This window comes from Podarcis gaigeae (assembly GCF_964106915.1).
Source record: "Podarcis gaigeae genome assembly, chromosome: 5".
Taxonomy (NCBI): Eukaryota; Metazoa; Chordata; class Lepidosauria; order Squamata; family Lacertidae; genus Podarcis; species Podarcis gaigeae.
The window spans coordinates 73,475,273-73,497,048 of NC_139681.1; the positions used below are offsets into that span (position 1 = coordinate 73,475,273).

General features: G+C 43.6%; 1 protein-coding gene across 1 annotated transcript in view; it reads left to right on the forward strand.

Annotated features, from left to right (window-relative positions):
* The first annotated feature begins 819 nt into the window (after window positions 1-819).
* The window catches only part of GRK7 (G protein-coupled receptor kinase 7), a 43,509-nt gene continuing 22,552 nt past the window's right edge, over window positions 820-21,776 (forward strand). Inside the window, exons 1-2 of the mRNA XM_083739040.1 lie at window positions 820-2,418; window positions 3,068-3,505. Coding sequence (XP_083595166.1) covers window positions 1,816-2,418; window positions 3,068-3,505 — 1,041 coding nt within the window. The 5' untranslated portion in view covers window positions 820-1,815. The remainder of the gene's footprint in view (window positions 2,419-3,067; window positions 3,506-21,776) is intronic.

A 21,776-nucleotide genomic window follows, 5' to 3' on the forward strand; every position in this document is an offset into this window, starting at 1 on the left:
GGTATACAGTCTAAGCAGTGGTGGAACTTACTGGCTGTCCCCTGAATGTTTGCCATTGGGGTGCCCATGGGCACAATGATGCCCTTGAGGGCTTCCATGCTGCTTACAAAGCCTCTGAGCCCCCGTTCCCTACTGCCAACTTCTACATGTATCTCAAATGATCCTGGATGCCACAAGATGAACACTTCACTACAAATATACAGGAAACTATTCAGTTTAACTATCGATCAAAAGTAAGTCAAGCTTCATAAGTATGAACAAATTTGGTCTTTATAGGGTTGTTTTGGAATTGGTCTGAACGTCTGAGCTACTGACTAGTTTTGAAGTGGTATTAATTAATTTACTAACTTTGTTCCAGTTTCTGCTACAAAAATATAGTACAAAGTGTGCCTGAGCAGAAATCATGTTTCAGGAGCTGTATGTCCACTGGCAAGCCTTATGAATGTATGGTTGTTTTGGCTACATGCCTGAGACTGCATTGGGACTTGTAACTTGCTTAGACAGATCACCACAGTGTGCCTGATAAATGCAAATGAGAACAGGAAAAATGACCTTTGAAAATGTTTTCTTCTTCTAACTGGAACACAGCAAAGGCTGGTCCTACTGTGCATACTGACCCCTTGGGACAATTGGAGTGTGACCCCTCCCCTCTCTGCTCCCCAGCACTGGAGGTGTGAGAGTTATTAAAATAAATCACAGCAATCCTTTGTAAAGAAGTGTTAGGACATCTAAATATAGGGGTCACTGCCAGCTCCCATTGTAATCCCATTAGTTCTGTCAGAATCACGGAAGAACTGAAGTAAAAACTTAGTTTCACGGAAGAACTGAAGTAAAAACTTAGTTTCAAGTGGGCTTTTCAATTTCAGGAGCCAGAATTGTGACACCCGAGTTATATTTTGGAAATGAGTATCAACTTTTGCCATGTTGCGAAGGAAACAGACTCTTGTTCTGATTGTACATGGGATCATCCTTATTTTTAGAGCATCAATTATTCTTCGCTTGCTCTTTGTCTAAGCCGATTTGGGTTCCTTCAGAGGGAGCTGTGCCATGACAACAACGAAGATTTTGTGCAGTATAAAAGTGCAGCTCACAATACTGTTATTTCCCTGGATGGCATCTATCTGTATGTTGAGGTAGATTTTCACTCTAGGACTGAATGGTGCATCTGACTAAAGCCTTTGATACTTCCTTCTCAACTTGCCACTTCAAATAATTATGTGGTTCCGAAGATAGCTGTCGTTTTTGCTGAATGTTTTCTTTTGAAGCACTGCAAAACACAGAAAATCTCAAATTCCCTTTTAAAAAGCCAGCTTCAGAGCCTGCAGACATGGTGGACGTGCTTTGGAGAATCAAGGTACCAGGGATGGTGGGCAGGAAAACATATCAGCTCTCTGAAAGGGCACGATGCCATGTGTTCTCTATGGACCTGGGGTTGAAACTGAGGTCAGAGTGGTCTCAGGCCTGTGTGAGGAAGAGTAGGAGCTGAGTTGAGAAATGTACGCCAGATAGTTGTGGCAGCCGTGATGAGGTTCTCCTGGGCTGTCATCCATTTAGCTATAGATAGCAAACCCAAAGCTCCTTAGAGAGAAACCTCTTACCAGCCACTTTCCACAAATGGTACATATACCTAAAGGTACTTAGTGAAAATCCTTGAGAGGTATTTAATGCTAAAGTAGTCGGTCTCCCTAACATGTGTTTGTAGCCTGCACTTACACTCAGGCAGTGGCGCAGGGAAAGCCATACCAAGGCAGCCACCCCAAGGCAAGCCAGTGTTCTTGCCCCAGTGAGGCTCTGCCACCCTAGTACATCGCCAAGATGTGTGACATGGGGGGACTGGATAACCTGATCGCCAACACAGCATACCTTGAGGCCAGGAAAAGCGGCGATGTGGATGCCAAGGAGATGCAAAAAAGACGCAGGAACCTAGCTCTGCCCAAGATTGAGGAATGTGCGGAGATCAAAAAGTCGATGACTATGGATTACGAGTCCATTTGCGAGCAACAGCCCATTGGCAAGAGTTTTTTCCGGGAATTCTTGGAAACGGTGCCTGAGTACCTGAAGGCCAGAGAGTTTTTAGACGAAGTGGTTGCTTGGGAGCTGGCAGAGGACCACATCAAGGACAGCTACCTAGAAGGCATAGTCAACATGTACTTGAAGAATTGCAGCAACAGCTACCTGAAATTTCTCAGTGCAGATTTGTCAAGCAAGTGCCAGGCAGCTAGCAAGGATGATTTTGAAAAAGTCACATTATCAGCCAGGGAAGAGACAAATGCCTATCTCAAGGGGAAACCCTTTGATGACTTCCAGACTAGCCCATTCTTTGATAAGTTTGTGCAATGGAAAGGCTTTGAGCGGCAACCTATAAACGAGAAGCTCTTTGACGAATTCCGAGTACTAGGCAAAGGAGGCTTTGGAGAGGTAAGGAGCTATTCTTTCATCTCCTGGGCAAGCAGGTAGGCCTAGGCCATGCAATGAATGGCCTTTAGCAGGCAACAGGCACTGGGCAACTTGCCAGTCCTCTGCATGCACAAGATCTCTTGTGACGTAAGCCCATATTCAGCCTTTTCTCTGATAATCTCCTTTGCACTAACATGTACTCAGGAGCATGAGGCAGGGGTTCATTTATTTTTCACAACTATCCCTTCCTCCTTGTTCCTCAAAATGTCTTACATGTGGTTTGCTTGCTTGTTTAATTTACAGTATTTTTATACTGTCCAATAAAAAGTTCTCTGGGCAATGTACAGTAAGTGTTAAGAACATAAATTATGCAAATAAGACATGAGATGAAATAGGTTTCCCAATGGAAACACTTATGGCTGCTACTGCGGCTCCATTCATTCCTTTCAAATAATCTACAAAGCATTGTAGAGAACCCATAAATAGCATAATAGTCTCCAAGAATACAGTATATAATCTAAGAGGTATTTGTGTGTTTTTAAAAAAATCAAAACTGAAAGCAATGGATATTGTGATGAAAACAGCAATAAGGGGCATATAGTCTCTCCAGTTCCGAGTCTGCATCACTTACTTAAGACTTTCCCTTTTTTCATTCAACTTGCTGCTTTAGGTTTGTGCCATTCAGGTGAGAAATACTGGCAAGATGTATGCCTGCAAGAAACTGGACAAAAAACGACTCAAGAAAAAAGGTGGCGAAAAGATGGCTCTGTTAGAGAAGGAGATCCTTGAGAAAGTCAACAGCCGTTTCATTGTCACGCTGTCCTATGCCTATCAGAGCAAAGCCGCCCTGTGTCTTGTCATGAGCCTGATGAATGGTGGGGATCTTAAATATCACATTTACAATGTGGGCGAAAGAGGCTTGGAAATGGATCGGGTCATCTTCTACTCGGCTCAGATCACCTGTGGGATGCTGCACCTCCACTCCATCCAAATTGTCTACAGGGACATGAAGCCTGAAAATGTCCTCCTGGATGATGATGGCCACTGCCGATTGTCTGATCTTGGCTTGGCGGTGGAAGTTAAGGAAGGCAAGTCCATAAACCAGAGGGTAAGTGAGAGTTCACCGTGCAGGGCTGCTTGGCTAGTTGGGAGAGCTTGTTCTATTTCCAATGCGCTGAGCCCCCCTTTAATTCCTTTGGGATTTGTTCTCCACTAAATATCTTATGTGGTCATTTCATTCTAAGTGACAGATGGAAAGAGGATTTACTTTATTAACTATTTGGATGCACGGTGAAGCAATTTGACTGGCACGCTTGCTTAGAAAGAAATTATACCTTGCAAAAAATACATGCTAGGTTTTGAGGCATTATGCAAGTCAGATGTTTCTGTTAACAGCTTACGAGGAGTTCCAAAAATGAGGAATTGTTGGGGAGTGAAAGCCTTAATGTAATGAGTGCCAATTCTACCTGATAAGGAGACACAAAGCAGTGGAAAGGTTTTCTGTGCAAGCCCCATTGAAATGAATGGGAATGGCACAAGAGTACCTATTGTTTGTTTCAGTGGAGATTCCCTCTTATTGTTCACCCATATTGTAAAGGATTATCTCATCTCATCTGTTTTTCCATATTATTCTTATTGCAGCAGTACAACCCACAGCCAACCTACCACATACTCACTTGCACATTCTGGGTCAAAATGTATGAAAACCTCTACCAGTGGTGGGGAGTTTGGTAACATTCAATTGTATATTTGAAAACAAAAAGCAGAGCACCATTGGCCATTAGTATAGAGCTTTAATGGCACTACCTGTGAGGGTTATGAACTGATTCTGATACAAAGCGCTCAAGGTTTAAGTGGGAATTATACAATAAATTTGGGGTAATGTAAATATGGTACATAATGTGCTGCATTTGTTATCCAATTTACGTTTCTTGTGTAACCGCTGTTAAGACAGGTTAAATAAGGATCAGTTCATAATCACTGCAGGTAGCCCTAATAATGTAATGCACATTAGAACGACAGCAGGAAAAAATAGCTTGCTGGAATTCTTTTCCTGGTTTGTATATAGCATGTAAACCTAAACAGTGAGGCAAATATATTTACCATATTTATATTTCCCTGTACACCTTTCTTATTGAATTTTATTGTGCAACCACCATCTTATATATGAGTAAATAACAGGTGTGCCAACTTAAATAAAATATTGTGGGGGCCCAGGTAAACCCCGCCCTGCATAATCATATTTTATTGTGGGGGCCAAAGCCCCCACGGCCCCTAGGAGTTGGCTCCTGTGGCAAATAAGGATAACTATTCAATTTAACACAAAAAAGCTCTAATCCAGTTTATAGGGTTATGTTGAAAGTATCTGTCGATCAGAATTTGAGAGAATTTTGCATTTTTTATAAACTTCCCAAATAAAAGATCTGTTAACAGGAATGTCAGTATGCTTTATATTGTATAGACCTATGTATTGTTTGAATGTTTTGATTTGGGATTCATGAATACTGCCCTCCTTTCCTTATTTAAATAGATTTTAGTGGTGTTGGAACTTTCATCAACTGCTTTATGAAATGGAAGCTTGTATGCTATAACAGAGCTGCGTGTGATGTGACTGTATTTCACAGTCAAATGTCTGTCATTAAAAGTGTTGGCTTGATTGTCATGAAATAAGTAGGCCCTTTTGAATTTGTAGGTCCATGGTTTGTGAGTGCAGAAAAGGAAGAGTGTACTCCAGGTCTCTTTTTGGTACTGGTTGATAGGTGTGATGCATAAGCTAAGCAAGAGTGTGGTTTAATTCGATAAAAAGCTGTATTTCCTGCAGGAAAAGTAACTGATGAGAGATCAAAAGAGAACTCTCAAAATACTAGCCCTGTGTTATTATGAAAGTTGGGGGGGGGACCCCTTATTAAAACATAATAGTCAGGAGATCAGCTTAATATGGCTTGTGTGCAGAAGACAGACTCTCAAGGAGGGTTTTAATTTGCTATTTTACTATAAATGCTCAAGGCTTGCTATACGTTATCTGTGACTTACTGGTGTAATAAGACTATGGTGTACTCAAAAGTAGGAATGCAGTGGTTGAGTGCTTCTAGTTGGGCTGTAAAGTGTACTTAAGTTCTTTTTATGATATCTGAGTGGGGAGGTGGTACCCGTTGACACTGGTAGGGCAGAAGACAGGAAAACCAGCAGTAGGTGGAGCCAGAAAGGCACTTTCTAGTTTTGTCTCCATCTTCTACCTGCTAAGTTCTACTACAATGTTGCAACAATTGAGACTAAGGGGGAGGTAGATGACAGACAGTGCCACCTCCTGGATTGGTTGTACATAGGTTGGCAGGTGGGGCTTGTTAAGGATAGACTGAGGTTGGTGGGGCCAGTTTTCTGTTTGCACTAATGCAGGGTTTCCCAAACTTAAGTCTCCAGCTGTTTTTGGACTACAACTCCCATCATTCCTAGCTAGCAGGACCAGTGATCAGGGTTGATGGGAATTGTAGTCCAAAAACAGCTGGAGACCCATTTAATGTTTCATCCCATCTTTCTGCCAGAGGCCACATCCCCTCCCTAACTCTGGTCAGCCTTTCATGCCTGTCAGCATTTGACAGAAGGGAAATGAGTCCATTATAGTGTGACAAGAGCAAACAGTTCACGAAGTCACATTTCACAAGAATGAAGCTCCTCCACAGAAACATTTTCATGTATGTCAGAATTCAAGTATTCACATCCATAAGACCATAAGAAGAGCATGCTGGATCAGGCCACTTTTGGAAGTCAGAACATGTTAGCAAAGTTGAGAGATGTGATTCCTAAGGAAGGCACTATTATGCCTAAGGTAGGCAGTATTAATGCCAGCCAAAAAGACTATTAACCTGAAGTCAAATCTATTGATGTATTATGGTACAAATTGTATGAATGTCAATATGGTCTCTTAGTGAGGAAAACAGGTATTGTGTCTATTAAACAGACGCAACTGGAGTGTGTGGACAATTTGTATTTCACCTGTATCTAACAAAATGGGCCACTGCTGGATTGCCTTTTGATAAAGGGTCATCCTTCATGTTATGAGCTGCAGGAACTGCTAAGCTGAGGTCAAGGAGTAAGGGGAAATGCCGTTGACCAGCATAAGGACTCTAATTTGACAATATTAAATATGTAGGGTGGCCATGTATACATCAATCGCCCCATAAAAAGGAGGACACAGGTGTGCATAAAATGTAAACCTGCTACTTTATATGCATGGATGCAAATACTATCATTTACTATAGAAATATAGTGCATCTCCAGGTGCTAACTTGATGGGCATGCAAGGCCTTGCTCTCCCTTCTTACAGTTCAGTAAAACTGGACTTGGACCAGCTCTGCAAATAGAAGACAGCTTCAAATAGAAGACTGTTCTTTGAATTGAGGACACATCACATTCTAGATGACAGTAGCCATTCGTTAGTGTTGAATTAGCTGTGCTGCTGTATAAATAGTGTAACCCTATAAATTGGAGCACAGAGAGATATTATGCCTGCTGTGCAACTCCATACCCCTCAACTGTCCTGATTTAATCGGGGCATCCCGTTTTGGGGCAGTGTGGTCTTGTGTGGGATGGTAGCCCTGAAAGACTTGCATCCTGGTTTTCCTTTGGGACATGCTGGAGGGTATGCAACCCCTTTTTTGGCTCCTACAAAAGTGCCTTAGGAGGTTTTTTTTGTAAAGATTCTGATAGAGGGTTTTTTAAAAAGGATATTCAGGGTAGGAGAGAGCAGGAAAGAGTTGAAGATTTATGAAAGGAAAGACTGAGAAGACCACAGAAGGAATAAAAATTAATACCCAGAGAAGATAGTGAAGAAGAACATAGTCTTCTTCCCTCACACAACAATAACCAGCAACAGCTCCACAGCCAATGAGGCTACAGTTGCATTCTAGTCCAAAATCATGTTGCCGAAAGCAAGTTGCTCACCTACAGATAACTATTTTTGTTTTGTTTTGTTTAGATTTGTCTTAAATTGAACAATTCTCTGAGTTGTTCCTCTTGCTTCCTGCTCTCCTTCCTCTTCCTATTAAATAAATGTCTAGTCCTTGCTTTATTCTATTAAGAATCTTGGGTTCTGTAGTTTACCCCCAACATAGCTTCATTTTCCAGCCCTCTAACCAACTACAGTTCCCAGGATTCTTTGGGGTAAGTCATGTGCTTTAAATGTATGTTGTGTACACAGACTTAAATTGCCTCCTTTATCTTCCCTTCCCCCACCCTTTTGGGAAAAGGGGAAAGGTAGGGACTTATTGTGTCGTTCATGTTTCCGTGAAAAGATGTCCAGCCCACTTCCACTCTAGGAAGAGTGGCTAGTGAGAAAGCTATAGCCAAAAAATTGAACTCTGATGATGAAGACTTTGTTGATTATCATACGTACCCTTCATTCAGAAACCATACATGTTTTTCCATTTTGTAATCTCTGTTTGCTCAAGGAGGTGACCAAACTATTGTTTGGAATCGCTAGTTTTCAAATGTGGTTTTGGGGGATCCTGAGATTTCTCCAAAGCTTATTGGGAGTTCTTCAGTAATGCCAAATGAGCTTTCCCAAAAGATTGCTTGCTTGCTTTGCTTGCTTCCTACAATGTTCAATGGTAGAAGAGCTTTGGATGTGTGCCATTATCTGAAGATTATTATCCTCCACGTATAAAGCCAGATTCTAGTCCTTACCTATGGTTTTTAATTTCACTAACATTAAGATATGCATTATGCTCATAGTTAGAAGTCTTGGAATATATTCACTAATGTTAGTGGGTTTGCCTTACCGCCATTGGTTGCGCTCTCAGTAAATTCATTGCTGAGTGTGTAATGACATTAAAGTCAGCAGACATTCTGCTGACAGGGGAAGGGCCATCTCAGTAGTACACTGGTACCTCGGGTTAAGAACTTAATTTATTCTGGAGGTCTGTTCTTAACCTGAAGCACCATTTTAGCTAATGGGACCTCCTGCTGCTGCCGCACCGCCAGAGCACGATTTCTGTTCTCATCCTGAAGCAAAGTTCTTAACCCGAGGTACTATTTCTGGGTTAGCAAAGTCTGTAACCTGAAGCGTATGCAACCCGAGGTACCACTGTAGAGCATCTGTTTTGCATGCAGAGGGTCCTGCATCTCCAAGTAGGACTGGGAGAAACCCTTGTCTGAAATGCTGGAGAGCGGCTGCCAGTCACAGTTGACAATGCTGAACTAGGTGGACTAATGATTTGGCTCAGTATAAGGAAGCTACCTATGTTCCTATGATTTTTAAGGCAGGTTGAATGCAGCTGGAGAAAATGATGCGTGCTCTGTGGCTCCTCCCTCTTGTCCTCCTGGGTTATCTTAAAAAGATTTGTACCAAAATAAATGCTGCAATCCTTATATGAATATTTGGTGGCTATAATTGCCTTGGATGCCTTAGCAGAAAGGCACCCTATAAATGCAATCAATCAATCAATCAATCAATCAATCAATCAAACAGCACAAACATTTCACCCCAAATGTTCTTTTCAAAGGATCAAGCTGTAAATTGTAAAAGGTGAATTCTATATACGGTATGTGTGTGCGCGCGCAGTATGACAACGTTGGGTTCTTGCTATATCAAGCTACATCATGGATCATTAACTTTTTCTGGTCTCAGGGCAACATTTGGAAATCTAAGAAACTTTTCTGGGCACCACAAAGCATCCATTTCACAGTTGATTTTTATTTATTTGTTTAAATGTTTATATGCCACCTGCTAAGTGGGCAGCTCAAGGTCGTGTACAACAAAACAAAACAAAACAAAAGACTATACAAGAAACCAAAATACAATTAAAATACAACCAGGCTGTTCGAAAAATCAATAAAACTATACAGCTGGTTAAATTAGATCTTTGTGGGTCCAGAGTTTCTGAGGAAGCAGGCAAGATGACAAAAATAATTTTTTGCATGTAACTCCTTCCCAAGCAATAGGCAAAAGACCAGTGGGTGACATAGGACATGGGTACCATGTTGGGAATGTGCACAGGTGTCAATGTAACTTGTACAGAGCGTCATCTTACATGTTTTGAAGACAGAGCATCATAATATTTGAATAGGACAAAAGCATACTTTGGTTAAACTCATGCAGAAAATGCCCCTATCCCCCCCCCCAAAAAATCCCTTTGTTTTCCTGTGTAATTCCATTTCTTAGGAAAACATCAGAAAAGCTGTTTTGATTTTTAGGAATTGCTTTCTAATTTCAAGAGGGCAACAAAGGGCTAGCTACAGGTTGTGAATCTGCAATTTCAAGTTTATCCGGTCTACCTCAGGAGGGGTTTTTTTCATTAGCATATTACATGCCCTTTGGTTAACATTCTGCACAAGTTATTCCTTGGTCTTTTTAAACCTAGAAATCACGTTGAAAGCACAATTGGCAGCCAAGGCATCAGTGCTAGCTTCTTTTAATGGAGTGCATCATTTCCAGGGACCTTTTCACCAGATCCAGACGTATACCGTATTTTTCGTCCTATAGGGCACACCAGCCCATAGGACGCACCTCATTTTTTTGGGGGGGGGGGAATGAATAAAAAAAATTATCCCCCCCCCGCCGCGGCTGCAGCCCCAAGCCTTGCGCACACCTGCCCGAAGCACGGGGAGCCCTCCGGAGGGCCCCCCTGCTTCGGGCTGCAGGCTGCCGCCCCAAGCCTCGCGCGCCCGGCAGGACCTCCCGCCAGGCGTGTGAGGCTTGCGGACACCTGCCCGAAGCAGGGGGCACCCTCCGGAGGGCGCCCCGTGCTTCGGGCTGCAGGCTGCCGCCCCAAGCCCCGCGGGCCCGGCACGACCTCCCGCCAGGCACACAAGGCTTGCGGACACCCGCCCGAAGCACGGGGTGCCCTCCGGAGGGTGCCCCGTGCTTTGGGCTGCAGGCTGCTGCCCGCAAGACTTGTGAGCCCGCGGGAACTCCCGCCGGGCTTGCAAGGTTTGCGGATAGCTTCCTGAAGCCTGGAGAGCTAGAGGCATCAGTGTGCACCGACCCCTCTCACTCTCCAGGCTTCAGCAAAAGCCTGCATTCACCCCATAGGACGCTCACACATTTCTCCTTCATTTTTGGAGGGGAAAAAGTGCGTCCTATGGTGCGAAAAATACGGTACCTTTCTTTTCTATGTTAAAAAAAACAGTGCTGTGGATTTATTTTAAGGGTTCAATGGGTGACTTGTATTAGGACCGTACCATAAGCGAAATTAGCATCAAGAGAGAGCTTTGATACTGGAACAATAAAAGAAGCAAGCTAAAGTGCTATGCTAGCCTGAGGGTATATTCACATTTCTGCCTTAGAGCACAAAGATGTTGTCCCCACCCCTGGTGCATTTCACAGTTCTTTCCCCTCTAGCAGTTCACATCAGCACAGCTTCATTAGTGTAAGACTTATTTCTGTTTGTGTACACACCAGGGGGCATTGACAGGGCAGGTATATCTTTACCCAGTGTAAAGATGCTCACACCTTGGCTAGGGATGAATTAGGAATGGCTTAAGAACTCCAACTGGTGTGAAGCTGGTTCGAGAAACAACACATCAGACAGTGGCATTTTATAAGGAAGTACAGGATACATATGCATTTGGGGTAAAGTCACTTAAGCACAGATTTTTTAAAAACCCATCACTGGGAACACAGCTAGTAAACAGGAGTGTAAACACAGTCAAATACGGTATAGAAGAATTCTGTAATCTCTGGCCCCAGACCAGCTATAGCACCACACAACCAACCTCTTGCAGCAACGTATAATCCCAGATAGGAATACACATTCCAATCTGTATCCAGTATGCATCCACAACAGTGGGCACATAAGAGCATTGCAATGAGGGTGTTCCTCCAGATATGTGCTTGCATGCGGAGATCACCTTATCTGTATCTCTTGCATTGTCCAGCAGGGGGAAGCGCCTTTCTCTCTAGGGAAGATGCCCACATAGCATGTTACAGTGGTACCTCGGGTTACATACGCTTCAGGTTACAGACTCCACTAACCCAGAAATAGTGCTTCAGGTTAAGAACTTTGCTTCAGGATGAGAACAGAAATTGTTCTCCGGCGGCGCAGCAGCAGCAGGAGGCCCCATTAGCTAAAGTGGTGCTTCAGGTTAAGAACAGTTTCAGGTTAAGTACGGACCTCCAGAACAAATCAATTACTTAACCCAAGGTATCACTGTATTTCAATCTGAGTCGAGACTCCAGGGACAGCTTTTTGGAATGTGGAGTATCTGGAGATCTGGGTGGTGTGTGCACACTTATACAACAGAACAGAAGAGAATTGGTACTGATTTCTGATTGCTGTCCAATATCTGATTGTCCACCTTAACTACACGTATTTGAGCAGGGATGGCGGGGGGTGGAGTTTAAATGTGAACATACCTATCTGGTTTACACTTCTAGCACAATATGCAGATTTGAAATAAAGCAATCTTTGGAAATTCACACTTCTCCAAATTTTGCAATATAGTTTTCCAGCCAAGTAATATATACAAAAATGCATAACTAGGTTAACATGTGCATACATGTACGTGAAAATAACATTAAAATGTATTAATTCAGGTAAAATTGATTTGCATAAATATGCACATTAGGTAAAGCTGCATATACAAATGTGTATATTAGGAAAAATGTGCACTTAAAAGCTGATTAATTGTCATGAGGACTTTTTTTTTAAAACCAAGTTGATGTGGAAATGTGGAGAACTGAACTAAAGACTGAAAAATTAGAAACTGACAGACTAGCTCAATGTTATATATGAGTTGTTTTGGAAGTTAGGTTCCTTGAATATGTATTTTTTTCTCCAAGGTTTGGTGTTTAGTCGGAGTTGGTTTGTGTTTTGCCAAAAAAGCATGTGTTCAAACAAATTCAGAAATGAGAGGGAGATAAATACAACTCTGGAGACAGCTGCAGTTTTTGGAAAGTGTTAAAGGAGAGCATCATTTGCGATGGTGTGCCCACCAATGTGTTTTCTGTTGCAGTTATCTCTGGCCAAATGGTTTTTGCAGCATGATAGTGAGATTGGAGAGGAAGAGACTGCTCACACTAGAGGAAATTATGGCTCTATCAGACAGAGAAGAAAAAATGGTCCCCAAAGCCCTTTTCCCAGTCCACAAACGATTGGTAGTGGTGGTGAGATATGGGACCCCCTGAAATCCACAAACCACACTCGTTGACTCTTTGCAAATTTAGTCAAATCCTGGTCTCCTCTAATTTCTAAAAACAGGAGCTAAGAGAGCCATCTGGTTGTGAGGCTGTGTACTTAAAGGATACAACCCCAGGACACAAATTTGCATAAAGTGTACATATTTATATGTATAAATTATATGTATAAATTCCTCTAGGAAATTAAGATGGGAGGTAAAAGGTAAAGGTAAAGGTACCCCTGCCCATACGGGCCAGTCTTGACAGACTCTGGGGTTGTGCGCCCATCTCACTTAAGAGGCCAGGGGCCAGCGCTGTCCGGAGACACTTCCGGGTCACGTGGCCAGCGTGACATCGCTGCTCTGGCGAGCCAGAGCCGCACACGGAAACGCCGTTTACCTTCCCGCTGGTAAGCGGTCCCTATTTATCTACTTGCACCCGGGGGTGCTTTCGAACTGCTAGGTTGGCAGGCGCTGGGACCGAGCAGCGGGAGCGCACCCCGCCGCAGGGATTCGAACCGCCAACCTTTCGATCGGCAAGTCCTAGGCGCTGAGGCTTTAACCCACAGCGCCACCTGCGTCCCTAAGATGGGAGGTAGCTGGGTTTTTATCAGGACTATGTTTTGCAGTTCCCTAAGTCACTCTTTTTATTTTATTTTTAAAAAGCGGGAGGAAGAAAGAACAGGAGATCCAGGTCTTGCCTCTTGAGCAACCCCCCCCCATAATGCCCCTGGTCAGACCAATGAAACACAGGCCAGAAAAGCAGATGTTAAAGCATTTTGGCTTAAGTGGGAGTGTCTAGTGTTTCCTCACATTGTTGTGGCCCTTAAATTTCCTTAATATAAATTTATCTTTAAAATTAGCCTAATTAGTTACAGGGTTATGCTATGCTTCAGATTTTTCTCTACCCTGATCATGCCCAGATGAAGAGCCTAGTGGACCATTAATCTTTGGAATCCTGTTCCTTCTGCACTTCCAGGACACAAAACCAAAATGCATTATTCATTTTTAGTCAGTCGATAGACTTAAGCCACCACCTGCCCACAGAAGAATAAATAAACCCCAATGGCTATGTTTAAATCCAACTTTCCCTTTGCACCATTGCAAAATTGGACATTTGCAAAACAAATGAATGAGAAATCTCTGCTGAGTCAACAAATGAATTCTGATAAGAAGCAGTATAGCATTGGATTGCTTTTGTACTAGCAGACATTGATTGGCTGGTTTCTGGATGCATAGCCACAGGCTGTTGTATGTTGGCTGCAAAATGAAGCTGTCTCATATTTACTGGAAATGCTAAAAAAAAAAAGGAAGACAGTGCAAGCCCTGTCAACAGATTAGCACCTGAGGGAAAATAATTGTGACTTAATGACAGCTGTATGCATTCATATTTATATAATTCTGATCAGCTTAAGGGAGCTATTCACAAGCTAACCACATACCGTATATTTTGCACCATAACACTCACTTTTTTCCTCCTAGAAAGTAGGGGGAAATGTCTGTGCGTGTTATGGAGCGAATGCCTATGGGTGGCGGGGGGGGGGGGAATCTGCTGCAGTCGTGAGCAGAGGATCCATGGTTCCCCTTCCTTCCCTCCTCCGTGACTCGCTTCGAAACAGCAAAGCAGGAGAAGACCCGCTGAGTGGGGAGGAGAGAGGGACAGAGAGCCTGCTTCTTTAAAGGAGCAAAGCGGGAGAGGAGAGGAGCCGCTTACATGAGTGTAAGCGGCTCCTGTCCGGTTGGTTCCTTTAAAGCAAGCAGGCTCTCTGTCCCTCTCTCCTCCCCACTCAGCTCGCTAAATAGCAGCAAAGTTTTTCAGCTCGCTAAGCCTGCTTGCTTTAAAGGAGCAAAGTGGGAGAGGAAAGGAGGCTTCTCTCCTTAAACCCCTGTCCTGCATTATCAGCAGCATCCTTCTCCACACACCCCACGTGTGTTCCTTCTCCCCTTAAACCCCTCTTCTGCATTATTAGCAGCATCCTTCTCCAAACACCCCATGCGTGCTCCTTGTCCCTCGAGTGCTTTTCCTTCCCTCCCCACTTAAAACGTGGTTACAAAGCACGGATCCACATGGATCCTCAGGATTTTTGCACTGGGTCACCCCAAATTCACCATCAGATCACATAGCATGTCCATGGCTACATCTTGCACCAAAAAAATCACGCACCCACTGTTGCCTCGGGCCACAGTGGTGCAAAAACGTGGTTACAAAGCATGGATCCAAATGGATCCTGAGGATTTTTGCATTGGGCTACTCCAAACTCACTGTCAGATCACATGTCTGTGGCCACAGCATGAACCACAAAAATCACACATCCACTATTTGTTTAGAATATTTTTTTCTTGTTTTCCTCCTCTAAAAACTATATGTGTGTTATGGTTTGGTGCGTGTTATAGAGTGAAAAATACGGCAGTTAGTGTATGATCTATAGTTGCACAATCTCTTTTCATGCAACATTTTTGTTCTCACAATAGCCCATTTTAAATTGTACCTTAGTTAAGAAGGTAGGAAATGTGAACAGGGAGGAAACCTGATAGTTACCATGCCTCCAGAGAGATTGTTCTTCTTCTTGTGAAGTCATCCAACAAAACTGAAGAGCGGGAGATTTGAGGTAGACAAAAGGAAGGACTTCATGCAGTGCATTGTTTAAAGTATAGCATTCACTACCACAGGGGCATAATAGGGGGCGCTGCCGGGGCAATGGCCCTGGGCACATTTTTTTTGGGGGGGGGGAGGGTCTGCTCATGCTGCCCTGCCAGCCCTTGAGATGCTTTGCGAGGCTGCGATCATATCAGCCTTGCAAAGCGGCTTGGGGCTGATGTCACTCCAGCTGCATTGGTGGTAATGGCTGGGCTGGCGCGGCAGACTCCATTCATCCTCTGGCCCCTGGTGTGCGAATGTGTGCCCTGAGCACCAGCAAACCACGCTATGCCACTGCACTACCACAATAAGGTGATGGCCACTCGCATAGTCAGCTTTAAAAGGGGTTAGATAAATTCATAGAGAACCAGCCTGCTAATAACTACTGAACATATTGACTATCTACTGCTTCCAGGATCAGAGGCACCCATGCCCCAGAACACAAGTTCCTGGGGAAATGACAGTGGGAAAGGACTCTTACCTTCATATCCTGTCTCAGGGTGTCCCCAGAGGCATTGAGTTGGTTACTGTGGGCATCAGTTGCTCAGCTAGATAGATCTTTGGTCTGATCCAGCAGGACTCTTCTTATATCAATGAACATATGAAGCCATATGTCTTTGAAACAGGCATGGGGATGCTCAGACGCAGGGGCCAAATGTGGACCTTCTGTCTGGCCCTCTGGACTGAATGCTTTAGCTGAGATTCATGCATTGTAGGGGACTGGACTATAAGACCCTGGGGGTCCATTCCAACTCTACAGTTCGATGATGATGATGATGATGATGATGATGATGATGATAATAATAATAATAATAATAATAATAATAATATATTTATACCCCAGCCACTCTGGGCAGCTTCCAACAAAATATTAAAATACCATAATGCATCAAACATTAAAAGCTTCCCTAAACAGGACTGCCTTCAGATGTCTTCTAAAAGTCTGGTAGTTGTTCTTCTCTTTGACATCTGGTGGGAGGGCGTTCCACAGGGCAGGCGCCACTACCAAGAAGGCCTTCCTGGTTCCCTGTAACTTGGCTTCTTTCAGTGAGGGAACCGCCAGAAGGCCCTCAGCACTGGACCTCAGTGTCTGGGTAGAACGATGGGGGCGGAGACACTCTTTCAGATATACTGGACCGAATCCGTTTAGGGCTTTAAAGGTCAGCACCAACACTTTGAATTGTGCTCCGAAACGTACTGGGAGCCAATGTAGGTCTTTCAAGACCGGTGTTATGTGGTCTCAGCAGCCGCTCCCAGTCACTAGTCTAGCTGCCGAATTCTGGATTAGTTGTAGTTTCCGAGTCACCTTCAAAGGTAGCCCCGCGTAGAGCGTATTGCAGTAGTCCAAGCAGGAGATAACCAGAGCATGCACCACCCTGGCAAGGCAGTCCGCGGGCAGATAGGGTCTCAGCCTACGTACCAGATGGAGCTGGTGGACAGCTGCCCTGGACACATTCTATAACTTCATCAGGCCACACTGTTCACCGACATTGCCTTACACTCTCCTTGGGCATTTTTGCTTGCTTGGAATGTATCATTAGATGCTGCTGCTGCTGCTGCTGCTTTTTGTCTGGGTGGAGTATATTGAGGGGTGTGTGAGTGTGAGTGTCAAGAAACTAGCCTTCTGTAAAAATCACATTTATTGCTTTGCCCACTCTTACCTCTGGCCCTACCCACCAGAACAAAATGTGGCCCTGTGGCTGAAAAATATCCCTTATCCTCAGGTTTGAATTGTACCTTGAACTGCATCACAGAAAAACAGTAAGGCTATTTTTCAAGCTGGTGAGAGATGTTAGGGTTGACTTGTGTCAATCAGCAGCATAGCTGTTGCGTTTCGAACCAATTGAAATTTCTTCGTAATCCTGTTGTACAACACATTTCAGTAGTCTAAGCCGGATAGCATTAACCAAGATACCTCTGTCCGGGATGGGTGGGTGGTGTCACACCCAGCACACGAGTGAAAAAAAGTGGAAAGGTACTTTAGATTACAATCTGTGTGAGAAACGAGAGTTAGTCTCAGTGTGGAAGGTGTGGGTTTTCCCCCCCAAAAAAGGGTGGCTAAAAAATGCATGCCCTCCCATCTCAAAAAAAGAAGTTTTAAAAAAGGAAGCAGAGAAAAGTTTGAACTCTTTTGCTCGTGATGGACACATTTTAAAAAGACAGTTCTGTTCAGAACAGTTTCTTGCACTTCGCCCGAAAGGTAGGACAGAAGTCTGCCCACTGGATGTGCTCTGCAGTGGGGGAATAAGCCTGGCTCCCCCACCCCACCCATCCCTGCTTGGAAAGGGAAGTGAAACAATCAGATGTTTGTTGAGTGCTACAAAAAGTCTGGGAGGTTTTGCAATACCCTGATCGCTTTGCTCACTCTCCACAAACATTTTTGAGCACTCAGCAACTTTGCCCATCTCTAATCTGTAGTGTGATAGCAGTGTTGGTTTCTACACAGTATCAGAACTGGCCTGTGTTATTTCTCAGTAAACCTTTTCACGGGATGGTGCTTCTGGAGCCCTTACAGATACAGACAGTGTGAAAGATTTTTAGCAAATAACTGTTCAGAGTCTCTCCTGATATCTAGAGCTTCCGTAAGCGAGAAGGAAGGAGTCACACCCTTCTTGCGTTAAACTGTATTTAGTATGACAAAGATCTGTCTTAGCACCTTCTTTTTTAACAGAGGCTTCTCACCTCACGATGAGAAGTCTCTACGAAAACAATGAATGTGTAAACGCACAAACAATAGAACTATAACTTGTTTGGTTTTACAAGATAGGAAGCAAAGAACATCTAGAATGCCCCCCCCCCAAGTATTATTTACCGTATTTAACAGTGGCAGATTCTAATTGTGATGGGAATTTTTTTTCCACTGACGAGATACTAGGAAATTGTCAATCCTTATATTGTTGGACAAAAGCCAAACATATTATTACCAAATTGCAATTGAAATGAAAGGCAAAAAGCAGGCTAATATTCTGCTGTTCTCTTAGGCAGCCCATGGCAAAGGAAGTGATAAGCAGAGGGAAAGAAAACCAAACACACTGGACAGCTTCCTGTGGTCCAATGTTACATTCCTCCAAGGTCTGTTAAGGCCACTACTGAAGGGGGGGAATGGAACAGCTGGAATGGAGAACAAAGCAGTCAGCGGCACCCCATGAAGGGAGGAAGGAGTGAGCTCTACAAAACAGCTGATAGGGCTAAATTCAGCTTGTTTTTCCCCCTGTTCAACAGTTCTTGTGCCATGGCAAATAAAGGATGGACACACAGATTTGCATCTCTGTTTGGTTTACAAGACTCATCGGGTTTGTTTTGTAAAGAGCTGTGGGAAAAGGTAGACATATCTTAATCACACTTTCCTTATGCCGACGGACCCCGTAGGGAGGGTTGCATTGTGACTCTCCCACTCCACCCCAGTTCTCTTAGCTTAAATACCACACTGCTTCTGCCAGGACATGAGCAATACAATGCACTCAGCTGGACATTTTTTCTCTCTTCAGTGCATAAAACAATTTTCAGCTCTGGATGCCTTGTCTTTCTTTAAAAAAAATCACTTCAGTTTGCTTGAACTTCTTTAGTGCTACTAAATGCAAGCAGCTGAGCATGGCTTTGGGGCATGTGCTATTTAAAAAATGGAGCCACTTTTTAAAAGAGAGGCAATGTTTATTAAACAAAATCAAGCTACATATCTAAATCTTCTACTGCCTCTTGCAACAGGTGATAGATGTTGCCAGGGTTACATTGTGCAAATGTATGTTGCAAATCTAGTGATGTATGGAAGTGAGACCTGGACCATAAAGAAGGCTGATCGCCAAAGAATTGATGCTTTTGAATTATGGTGCTGGATGAGACTCTTGAGAGTCCCATGGACTGCAAGAAGATCAAACCTATCCATTCTGAAGGAAATCAGCCCTGAGTGCTCACTGGAAGGACAGATCGTGAAGCTGAGGCTCCAGTACTTTGGCCACCTCATGAGAAGAGAAGACTCCCTGGAAAAGACCCTGATGTTGGGAAAGATTGAGGGCACAAGGAGAAGGGGACGACAGAGGACGAGATGGCCAAACTGCGAGAGGCAGTGGAAGACAGAAGTGCCTGGCGTGCTCTGGTCCATGGGGTCACGAAGAGTCGGACACGACTAAACGACTAAACAACAACAATGTTGCAAATATATAGGGCATCACCAAGGAATCAACAAAATCAAACCAAAATCCTTTAATAGGCATAGCACACCACACATACATATCATAATACAATATAATATAAAATAATAATACAACGCAACATCATCAGCTACCATTAACAACCACTAAGTCTCCTTATCATGGCCCATTCTTTCTTCATGGACAGCTCTTAGAAATTCGGCCGCTAGTAAAGTAATTTGATCGTCGCTGTCCGCCAGCATGTCCTGAACAGTTGGTTGGATAAAAGTCTGTTTATTGAATTTTAGGGCCTCATACAATTGTATTCTGGCATAACTGCCAAAATCACAGGAGAAGAATATATGTTCTAGAGTATCTAGTTCCCAAGGAATCAACATGCTTTTGTAACATTTGAAAGATCAGGTGAAAGTATAATCAAGTCACTGTTGTGTACATCTGGTTATGTATATAAGATTGTTTATAGAAACAGGCCACTAATTGTTGGGAGCCATCTGGTTCACAATATACGTAGTATAATATGTTTCCCTCCATATCTGAGCCACTGTTTAACCCTGAAAGAATGGGTGGAGTTTTACACCTGACCTTTCTCAAACAATTAAAATGCCCCTCTAAGGCATGCGTGTGCGCGCGCGCACGCACACACACACACACAATTAAACTTGTTTGTCTATGCAAATAGTTTATTTTCCCTGTAAATACTGCTAAATGAGCTGTAAAGCAATGAAACTCTCCCAGCAAGCTGTAAGAGAATGTGGTTCTTGTTTTGTTTGGTTTAACGTGTTTGCTAGCTCATGTACTTGGCTCCATAAACACTTCCTACATGACTATGTGGCTGTGTCCCCCCCCCCCCGATATTGGGGTGAAAATGTAAATGAAGAGGGGAAGAAGACTTAAGATAGCCCTCAATTCATGCTACATTTCTGCATTATTTTGATGCAGGAGGGGTATTACTGGGTGTATTTTATTTTGCAGATCATGTGGTATTGGAGATGTGGATAAAGAAAGCTTCTGCATGGTAAATTATCAGATCCCTTATGTGCTCCTTCCCACTGGTGACTTCATGATACATGAATGGTCAGGAGATAGTCAGGAATGAAATAGCCAAGTCTTCTTCCAGTCTTCTCCCAACCCAGATGAAGGGGTGACCTGGGATAGAAGATATAACTCTCACCTTAACTATGGCCCTTTCTCCCTTAATGAGTAGCAGCCTTCATTTCGATTTCCAATTATCACTACACTTGGGGCTAACACTACGGTGGGGGCAAAACCTCATAGATAACCCTTGTCTCTGAGAAGCTCTGCTTCTACTGTCTCTGTATGCCAAGTGGACAGAGATGCTTTATGTACCACTAGTAGTCCTTGCTATATCTATGCTCTCCCATTTTTCTGCTGACACCGTAACAGCAAGTCTTATATAAAAGCGTGTTGGAGGTAATGTAATCAGTGCTATTTTCTAGAAAAAGAGGTGATGGAACTCTTTGTTCAATATTTTTTTTATTCCCTGAGAGGTGCCAGAACCAAGTTCCAATGATTTCTGGCTGGGGGGTGGGGGTGGGGAAACCCTGAGTATAATATACAAATGTGGGTGTGATCCCAGCTGTTTGTTAATTATGCATAGAGTAAAAATGTTTAGGATTGAACTATATACTAATACTGACTTGGGTTTTCTTATGCACCACACACTTGAGAGAAGTACCAGCAGACTCGGAAGAACCTGAGATATGTGCAAGTGCAAAACAACAACAACAACACACCCCTAGATGAGGCAGAAACAAGATCCATAGAAGGAAAGTGGCAAGGGGTCAAACGGAAGTGTGGATGATCCCTGAGTGGGGGTAGGACAGATAACTAGGTGGAGTAGTTGAACAGGAAGCCGGAGAAGCATAGATATACAAAGGGTAGAATGAACCATCTGATCACCCGGCTAGGTCACTTTCTGGTTCACATTTGAAAGCTGTTTTTCATGTTGCCAGAGACAGAACATAGCAATGTTCCTTTATATGAAGTCGTGGCACTGCTCCATCTATCTCAGTACTGTCTGCACTGACTGACAGTGGTTCACCAGGGTTTCAGACAGGCTTCTCTCTCAACCCTACCTGGAGATGCTGAGGACAGAACCTGAGTTCAGGACTGAGGACTGAACCTGAGTTCTGCATGCAAAGCACCTCGCCTGAACCATGATCCTTCCTCAAGCATTATTAGGAGACCTCCTATTCTAGGCTTCCTCAACCTCAGCCCTCCAGGTGTTTTGAGACTACAATTCCCATCATTCCTGACCACTGGTCCTGCTGGCTAGGGATCATGGTAGTTGTAGGCCAAAACCATCTGGAGGGCCGAGGTTGAGGAAGCCTGTCCTATTCCCTCCACAGAGCTGCAATTTTCAGAGTTCCCCAGGAAGAGGGATTGATTGTTAAGCTACTCTGATAATTGTAGCTCCTAATAATTCTGAACACCCTTTAAAAACTACAGCTCCCAGAATT